This window comes from Chanodichthys erythropterus, chromosome 23, assembly GCF_024489055.1.
Source record: "Chanodichthys erythropterus isolate Z2021 chromosome 23, ASM2448905v1, whole genome shotgun sequence".
NCBI lineage: Eukaryota > Metazoa > Chordata > Actinopteri > Cypriniformes > Xenocyprididae > Chanodichthys > Chanodichthys erythropterus.
The window spans coordinates 7237992-7247586 of record NC_090243.1 but is presented as its reverse complement, the minus strand read 5'-3'; the positions used below and the strand labels follow the sequence as shown (position 1 = coordinate 7247586).

At 36.4% G+C, this 9595-nt stretch overlaps 2 protein-coding genes across 2 annotated transcripts in view; one reads left to right on the top strand and one right to left on the bottom strand.

The window, feature by feature from the left end:
- Positions 1–277: 277 nt before the first annotated feature.
- acaa1 (acetyl-CoA acyltransferase 1) lies at positions 278–4768 on the bottom strand. The gene is made up of 12 exons (XM_067378010.1): positions 4465–4768; positions 4279–4372; positions 4119–4176; positions 3951–4030; positions 3810–3852; positions 2584–2682; positions 2396–2476; positions 2091–2281; positions 1841–2020; positions 1625–1680; positions 1394–1539; positions 278–840 (listed from the first exon to the last, which is right to left on the bottom strand). Exons 1-12 carry the CDS (start codon positions 4615–4617, stop codon positions 765–767), a joined length of 1257 nt encoding a protein of 418 aa, XP_067234111.1. The 5' UTR covers positions 4618–4768; the 3' UTR covers positions 278–764.
- A 1312-nt stretch (positions 4769–6080) lies between these two features.
- map3k22 (mitogen-activated protein kinase kinase kinase 22) overlaps positions 6081–9595 on the top strand; it is a 72774-nt gene continuing 69259 nt past the window's right edge. Inside the window, exon 1 of the mRNA XM_067377280.1 lies at positions 6081–6466. The gene's annotated coding sequence lies outside the window, so the exon portion shown is untranslated. The remainder of the gene's footprint in view (positions 6467–9595) is intronic.

The following is a 9595-nucleotide window of genomic DNA, read 5'->3' as shown; positions in this document are numbered from 1 at the left end:
TTTTTTTTAAAGTAATTCATTCCAGTGATGGCAAATCTGAATTTTTTGCATCATTACTGCAGTCTTCAGTGTCACATGATCCTTCAGAAATCATTCTAATATGCTGATTTGCTGCTCAAGAAACATTTCGTACTATTATCAATGTTGAAAACAGTTGTGCTGCTTCATATTTTTGTGGAAACCATGATAATTTTCAGGATTCTTTGATGAATACTGTAGAAAGTCCAAAAGAGCAGCATTTACTTGAAATAGCCTTTATACATGTCTTTACTGTCACTTTTATTCATACTTACCCCAAAATTAAATAGTAGTGTGCCCAGCTTTTGAAATACTTTCATACATAACTAATCAATTTTATTCAAAAAAATGAGATGCATGACAAATCTTTATTAATTACACTGGTCCTCAACACAGATTATTAAAAAACAAATTTCTCTATAATTCTGAGTTCTTCTGCTATACCCATATAAGAAGAAAAGACCATCAGATTAATGTCACAAATCAAGAGATAAAAGTTGTTGTTCTGATAGCTCTTTCAGATACAGGCATGTCTGTTATCACAGCTGAAATGCAAGGCACTTTAAAGAGAGATCTGAATGTTATCATGAACATTCTCAAAAGTAAGGCAAACACCCACTGTGCGCTCTCTGCTTGTGTTTTACAGTTAGTGTTCTAGCAGCTTGATCAAAAATAATTTGTGACCGTTAGTTTCTCTGCACATTATCAGGAGATTTGCATCTTGGGATTTTGCACTAGGGCTTCCATCACGGTCCAGGGTACTCGAAAACTGCAGCTGCTCCCATTCCAGTCCCAATGCACATGGACACCACGCCATACCCTCTGCAACAAAAAACAACATTATAAATGGGAAAAGGGATTGTAATATTTATTACTGTATTAGGGCCATATGATTTCCACGATGTGGAAAATGTGGACGGAATCTCAAATCTAGTCATAAAAATGGAATTTACTGTATAACGATATTCAGAAGAATTGAAACAGAAAACATGGAATTTGGGTGGGGGAGGGGTACAAAGTTCTATCATGAAACTCTAGATGGCCTAGGCTCATAAGGCCCTGGTTCCTGCTATATGAGTAGCCAATGAGCTTGCTGCTCAACATTCAAATTCTTGCCTATTGTTTGCAGCGTGCTTTCAGAAACCATCCACCTTCCCCAGCTCCACCTGTATAGATTTGCTATGGGGGTGATTCATGTATGCTTGTAAAGCAGCAGCATAGCAGGTCTATTTCGCCAAAACCAAACACATTAACACTGTCATACTCATTACCATGCCAAAGTCTCTGAGATTGGTCATGAAAGAAATGTAATTTGGGAAGAAAATAAAACAGAAAACATAGCACCACTACTGTATGGTGTTTTATGTCCAATTACCTCTTGCGTCTACGTTTGAGCTCATTGAGCAAAGTCACGACCTGTCGAGCACCAGTGCAGCCCAGCGGATGACCCAGAGCAATGGCCCCTCCATTAGGATTCACTTTCTCCATAGGAATGCCCAGCTTTTCGACACAATACACAGCCTAGAATAATTGTGAAAGTTGTTGATATTAATAAGAGGAAAATACTTGAAAACCTGGGGGTAATCCAAGAAAGCGTATCAGTCACCTGACTGGCAAATGCTTCATTGATCTCAAACACATCAATATCATCCACAGTTAGACCTGCACAAGCAAATGCAATAACACGGCTCATTTACAACCATTATTTTGGAATAATGAAAATGGAAAATCTATTCCAATACATTTTTCAAGCATGATTACTACTGGTACATAAATGGCTCAAATGAGCATAGAGGAACAGTAAGAGCAGCTGTACGCTCACCAGCCTGGTTGAGGGCTTCTGGGATAGCATAAGCTGGGCCAATGCCCATTACATCCGGTGGAACACCCACTACAGCGCTCGCCCTCAGCACCCCAAAAACAGGAAGTCCCATTTTCTCCACCGTAGATCTCCGCCCAATGAGCACTGCTGCAGCGCCGTCACTCACCTGACTGGCATTACCTGCAATGGGAATCAAAAAACTGAGTTATGGAATTTAACATCCAATTTCAAAAAAATTCAGTATGCACACCAGCTGTGGTGCTGCCGGTTTCCTTGAATGCTGGTCGCAGTTTGGCAAGGCCTTCTAAGGTAGTCCCAGGCCGGATCCCATCATCCTTTGTAACAGTAATGGTGCGCTCAGTGCCATTTTCCTCCACGAATTTAGTAGTGACTGGTGTGATTTCTTGATCAAATAAGCCCTTTTTCTGCGCCATGGCTGCCCTAGTGTTATAGAAGTCCACAAACAATTGGTACTTTAATGCTTTGAGTGCATTTTTTGCAAAATACTAACAACTAACATCTATGAACTATTCATAATGTCATGGAAGCACCTACTTTTGTTGGGAACCGAGAGCAAAGCTGTCCTGCTTTTCCCTAGTGATGCCATATCTCTCAGCAACATTCTCTGAGGTTATTCTGAAAGGAAACATACAGAAAACTGAGAAAATAATGTTTATTTTAATGTAAAGATTGAAACCCAGTATAAAAGAATAACTATAAAACAGTATAAAGAATATCTATACCCCATAGGAATGATACAGTCTCTGGCTTTTTCATTGTCCATCAGTCGGGGGCTGATGTCTCCTGGGTTCCCTGGCGAACGGAGGGACATGCTCTCCACTCTGCCATGAGAGAACAAGGAGAAAGAGATGAGCTATAAGATTTTTTATTCAAGTAGCTTTATTGGCATGGTAAAAAGCTTTATATTGTTAAAGCATTGGTAACAATAAATTACAGATATAAATTACCAGTCAAAAGTTTGGAATAATTATGTTTTTTAATGTTTGTGAAAGAAGTCTTTTACTTATACTCACCAAGGCAGCATTTATTTAATCAAAAATGCAATAAAAATAGTAATATTGTGACATATTAATGCAAATTAAAAGAACTGTTTTCTATTTTAATATATTTTAAAATGTCATTTATTCCTGTGATGGCAAAGCTGAATTTTCAGCATCATTACTCCAGTCTTCAGTGTCACATGATCCTCCAGAATTTATACTAATATGCTGAATTGCTGCTCAAGAAACATTTCTTATTATTATAAATCACAAAAACAGTTTTTGCTTCTTAATATTTGTTTGGAAACTGTGATACACTACCTATCAAAATTTTGGGGTCAGTAAGATTAAAAAAAAGAAAAAGAAAAAGTAATACTTTTATTCAGCAATGATGCATTAAATTGAATAAAAGTGATAGTAAAGGCATTTAAAATAATACAAAAGATTTTTATTTTAAATCAAACATTAAAAAAAAAGTGCCACAATTTCCACAAAAATATTAAGCAGAAAATACTGTTTTCAACATTGATAATTATAAAAATATGTAAATATGTTAACAATATTTGAGCACCAATAATAATTGAATAATAATTGGTAATAATTGAGCAGCAAATCAGCATTTCAGAATGATTTCCGTAGGCTCACGTGACACTGAAGACTAAAGTAATTATGCAAATAGAAAAGTCACTTTAAAATGTAATAAGATTTCACAATATTAATATTTTCACTGTATTTGAAAATTAAATAAATGCAGCCTTAGTGAGCATAAGAGACTTTTATTTATTTCAAACTTTTGACTGGTAGTGTACTGTACAAATTTATAAATAATAAATAATGATATCAATAAACAAATATAAAAATAATAAGGAATAAGCAAAAACAGAACACAATGATTTGTTTTATTATCGTACACAAATACTATAGTAGCTATATACTGAAATCAACAGTAACAAATGTGGCATACTAACCCACAGGCAAGTCCCAGGTCATACGAACCTCCTCTGATTCCACCTTAAAATGCAGGGGGAAAAAAGCCTGTTTTAACTGTAATCTTGTATTCATGCTGCAGCCCAAATTATGCCATTTTAATACTTAAATCTAATTCTTACCTGCAACATTAAAAAGTGCTTGTAGTCCAGAAGAGCACTGCCTGTTTACAGTGTAGACAGGTACAGACTCAGGAAAGCCGCTGAAAGGTGAATAAAGTCTTGTATTTTACAGCCAATTCATATGTTTAGGAATATCTCTATTTATTATGAATTAATTTCTCATTTCACCTAAAAAAATGTGCGATTCGAGCCATAAGTGCTCCTGCACCAGGTTGTAGCACATTACCTGAAAAACAGCAGTATGTGTACATGAATGTAAGTTACTCTTCATATATATTGTTGTGTTATGTTATAATGTTTTGCTCAGACAGGCTGTCACCTGACTTACCAACACAAACATCCCCTAATAAAGAAGGCTGCAGTCCCACATCCTTAAGAACTGCACTCATCACAGCACTGAGCAGCTCATCTGGGGTAGTGTCCTAAAATATATAAATATTATATATATAGACAGACTTTAATAGAGAATGTAGTGAATGTCACTGTTAAGCAGTCATATTGACCAATATCCCACCTTAAAAGATCCTCTTTTCGCTCGGCCGATGGCTGTTCGTAGCCCATGAACCACAACGATATCATTTGGATCAGCAGCTGATGCGCTGCACTGCCTCATTCCCACACGTTTATTTGACGACAAATGTCCCGACAAAACCTGCACTCTGTGCATATTTAATGACGAAAATGTGGACACGAAAAGAAATAAAAGGATAACCGTTTATTGAGATAAACACAGATGGTTAACAGTCACTGAACTATGCTCTACATTTCTCATGATGTCTCCTGGTGAACCTTGCTTCTCTGGTCACACTGGTTCTCATTGGCTAGTGCGTTCTGACGTCATCGTGTTGAATTATGGGGAATGAAGTACAAATGTGGAGTTCCTCAAACTATCTATAAAGGTTCTAAAAACATATTTAAAACAGTTCATGCGAGTTCAGTGGTTCGATATTAATATTATAAAGTGACGAAAATACTTTTTGTGCGCCCAAAAACAAAATAATGACTTACAATATCTATAAGGGCGATTTCAAAACACTGCTTCAGCGCTTTACGAAACGAATCAGTGACTCGGAGCGCCAAAGTCATGTGATTTCAGCAGTTTAGCCGTTTGATAGGAGATCCGAATCACTGATTTGATTCGTACAGCTCTGAAGCAGTGTTTTGAAATCGCCCATCACTTTATTGTTGAAAAGTCGTTATTTTGCTTTTTTTGGCGCACAAAAAGTATTCTCGTTGCTTTATAATATTAAGATAGAACCACTGAACTCACATGAACTGTTTTAAATATGTTTTTAGCAGCTTTCTGGATCTTGAGAGAGGAAGTGTCATTCCTGTGAATGCAGGCCTCAATGAGCCATCGGATTTAAATCAAAATAACTTAATTTGTGTTCCGAAGATGAATGAAGGTCTTATGGGTGTGGAACGACATGAGGGTGAGTAATAAATTACATTGTTTTCATTTTTGGGTGAACTAACCCTTTAATGTAACCTTATTCGATCTGTGTGTTTAAAGTGACAGCAGCCTAATAAACCTGCTGCTGTCTGTCATTAATGTTAACCAAGAAACAAAAGAGAAAGACAAAATCACTCACTGCTCCTGACTGAATAACTTTAGTATGTTTATAAGGATCATCAATCTATATTTAATTGTTTCAGTGAGCTCTTCAAATGATTGCATGTAAATTTTGTTTGTATTTTTGTATTTTCAAATTACAAATTGTATTTTAATCAAATAACGTAAATTTTTTTCTATCTATCTATCTACACAATTCTACATTTGTATGCACCCCTCTTAATTTAGATTTTTATGTAATATTTAATGCTTAAAATGTGTAAAAATCACATAAATCGATATGCCACAAATGTTTGACGTATAAAATTAATCGAAAATAATATTGGAAACATCATATAAATTACAGGTATACCTACTTTAAAATAAATCTGCTGTTATAATTTAGTTTGACCTCCTGATAGACATTATTGTTATTTTTTAGTAGTTTCAGACCTGTCTCCCTATTTTTATAACCATTTCGTCGACGTTAACCACAGTCGGAGGAGGGCGCCAGAATCGCGCGCACACCCCCAGCCCTCTCTAGCTCGCGCGTCATCGCTTCCTGAGGCTGACATTACACTCACTCGCTCCTCTGGAAAAACTCGGCGTCAGTCAATGTTTGCAGAGAGGAAACTTTCTTCCTTTGACGGCGCGCAGTCGACGAGTTTTGCAGCATTCTCGAGCACACACCGCTCCATCTGTTTGGATTACTGGCATCTGCGACTCCAAAAAAACATAAACCGCAAAGGTTTTCTGAAGGTGGATTTGTGCGGTTCTCCTCAATTTGTGCGTGTCGGTGTCAACTGTATTCAAGTGCGCGCAGCTTCCGGATATATCACTGTTTTTACTGTATCTCTCGCTCAAGAGCGCAGTTTGCGGAATTTTCGTCTTCACGGCGCTTTGAATCGCAGCTTGGTTTAATTTGTCTTAAGTGTCAGCTCCAGCATGAAGATAGCCACGTAAGGTGAGTTCAATCTAGAATAATAATGACTGCATTTATTTTAACGGTAGTGTGCAAAGACTTGCTATAGAGAGTAAAGTACAATTGTCATTGTGTTTGATAAACATAAGGCATTAGACACCAGTCCACAGAGTACTGCTATTAAAGAAGCGTATGCTGAGTTTATGTTGTGTTTTGTTTAGGCAGAACTTCACACTCTGTGAGGAACTAATGCTTAAAGTTTTGCTGAAATTATAGGCTACATTTGTTGTTGTGATTGCTTGAACCTACTTGGACAACACTGTTTGTCGTTATAAAATATATAAAACTATGTCTTAAAATATCTATATGGATGTCTTTAGTATAGTCTATATTGGTCATTGTATGAAATGGGACAATTTTCTTTGAAATTTCTGTAAATCTCAAGCAAAATAATGACTATGTCTTAATATATGTTAGTATTTGGATATGAAAAAGTAACAGGGTTGACAGTTTACTCTTCATCTAGCTAAAAGATGTTTATTAGAAAGAGTATTTAATGTACTTCAAATTGTAGTCAGTAATAATTTTGTATATTTATGGTAACAGGGTTGACTGATTAAGTACGTTACTGACAAATATAATAAAACAAATTGGAAGATAAAGTGTCTTTGATGTTCTTAAAGAGCATGCATAAACAACATTTTTGTAATTTATGGAACTGTACATTTTTAACAAGAGGGATTAATGATTTTAACATGGTTGATGCATAACCTGAGTACACAAAAGTATGGTAACAGTGTTGACTGTTTAAGATCGCCTCTTATTTGACAAACTTGAAATATTAAGATGAAATTATTTTAGACACATCCTTGAAGAGCACATGTAAAGGGGAATTATGATGTTAACAGGGTGGATGCATCTATATAAGACTATACTATAGCTGGTTTAACTACAGTTCAATATATATTAAAGCTATATTTGATACTGATATTAATAGGGATACTACTATAAAGTAGAAGATTGATGGAATGTGCTGGCTTGCTTTTTCTTCTCGCACTCATTATCCCCTGACTTTGAAATACTTTGAGTTTATGTTTTAGTAAAGATTGCTCTGCTTAATGAGTCATTAAATATAGGCTAGTGTTTCTGCAATGTGTACAGGTCTGTCTCAGCCAAGCCTATGTTCAAGAATGTTTCTCACAGCATGAGGAAGGAATCTAGATGAACTTTGTACCTTCGTTACGATGTTGACTGGGGTTTTTTTAAACTAAGACACCAGCCGAGCATTACTGAGTCATAATGCTCACCTCATACTCAGGTGCAGTGAAGTGCATGCATGAACAGCCTTTTATTGAAATCACATTTGGGGGAAAACATCCAATGCTGGAAATGCATGAGTTGGATGGGATCTGAGTCATCTGACCTTAAAGTTTATCATCTTTAGACCGGCCTTCTGCACTCTTGTGTAGCCAAATTCTCAGGGTTTGTGTTTATATGCTCTGGTTTAGGAGCATCTTGACAGGATATTGAATTCGCCCTCCCTAGAAATGCAAGGAATTGATTAGTCTGTCAGTTTGATCATTAGACCCCTAAAGATTTCAGTATTCAGAAAATTTGTTCACTTGCCATCGCACACAAATCTTCTTCATGTCTGATGAATCTGTCGAGAGCAGACGGGAACTTTTCGAGGCAAATGTGTTGACTTGAATGGATAGTTCAACCAAAAATGAAATTATCCCATGATTTACTCACCCTCAATCCATCATAGGTGTATATGACTATCTTCTTTCAGACGAACACAATCGGAGATATATTTAAAAATATCCTGGGTCTTCCAAAGCTTTATAATGGTAGTGAATGGGGGTCGTGCTTTTTTTGGCTGTCTGCCGGAAGCTACACTCTAAAAAATGCTAGGTTAAAAACAACCCAAGTTGGGTTGAAAATGGACAAACCCAGCAATTGGGTTGTTTTAACCCAGTGGTTGGGTTAAATGTTTGCCCAATGTACTGGGTAGTTTTATTTAACTCAACTGTTGTATACACATTACTGTATTGCTTGCTTAAAATAAACCCAAAATATGCTGGAAATTAGCATTTATTAATAAGATAATGAATAATAAACAATACACTTATAAAATGGCTTATTAATAAGTGTACACCTTTTGATTATTATTGTTGCCTCTAGTAATTATGTGTCTGATTTTTAATTTTGGATTCCTTTTAAGCCAGCCATATAGTCATTTTTAATCAGTAGTTGGGTTAAATAAAACTACCCAGCAGGTTGGGCAAACATTTAACCCAACCACTGGGTTAAAAGAACCCAATTGCTGGGTTTGTCCATTTTCAACCCAACTTTGGGTTGTTTTTAACCAAACATTTTTTAGAGTGTAGTTATTATAGTTAATGAAGTTTTAATTATGGATATTTTTCTCATAAAACCCCATCGCTTTGCTTCAGAAGGCCTTTATTAACCTCCTCGAGCTGTAATGGATTATTTTTTATCATGAATAGATGCATTTTTGGACTTCAAAATCACGCCCCCCCATTCACTACCATTATAAAGCTTGGAAGAGCCAGGATATTTTTAAATATAAGTTATAACTCTGATTGTGTTTGTCTGAAAGAAGATAGTCATATACACCTTGCTTGAGGGTGTGTAAATCATGGGATAATTTTCATTTTTGGTTGAACTATCCCTTTAATTTCACCCTGACTCATATTTTTGGGAATCCCTTAAGAACTGTTTTGGGAGAGAGACGTTGGAATCTGTGATGAATGGCCACCTTAGATTAGGATGTCAGAGAAATAGTATTTTATCCTGTTCCCTTAGAGAATGTCTGTTTCATGGCTGTAAGTCAAAGTGTTGTCTGTTCAGCCACAGATCTTCATGATGGATCATTAGTTTTGGGCCTAATCTCAGCGCTGGCTGACTAGACACGGAGGAAATCACAGCGGTCTTATCACTTGCTTGAGTGATTGGACACGCACACGCCAAAGAGCCAAGGGCCAGGGGTCAGTGTGATCTGAGCAGCTCCTATGGGCTCTTTCTCTAAAGCTGTGGAAAGAAAAGGGTTGGAGCTTCGCTTCGAGTCCAATTTTGATAAAGAAAGAAAATCTGTTTAAGTGTAAGACATCAAAGTGTCTAAATTTGGGTCAGGGTTTTCCAGTTCAG

Excerpts from the sequence above, each read along its gene's own strand:
- acaa1 (XM_067378010.1), bottom strand. The coding sequence starts at position 4,617 with ATGCACAGAGTGCAGGTTTTGTCGGGACATTTGTCGTCAAATAAACGT. Across the intron at positions 2,021-2,090 it reads AACCGGCAGCACCACAGCTG|GTAATGCCAGTCAGGTGAGT; the intron begins GTGTGCATACTG and ends TTCCCATTGCAG. Across the intron at positions 841-1,393 it reads CTCAAACGTAGACGCAAGAG|AGGGTATGGCGTGGTGTCCA; the intron begins GTAATTGGACAT and ends TTTTTGTTGCAG.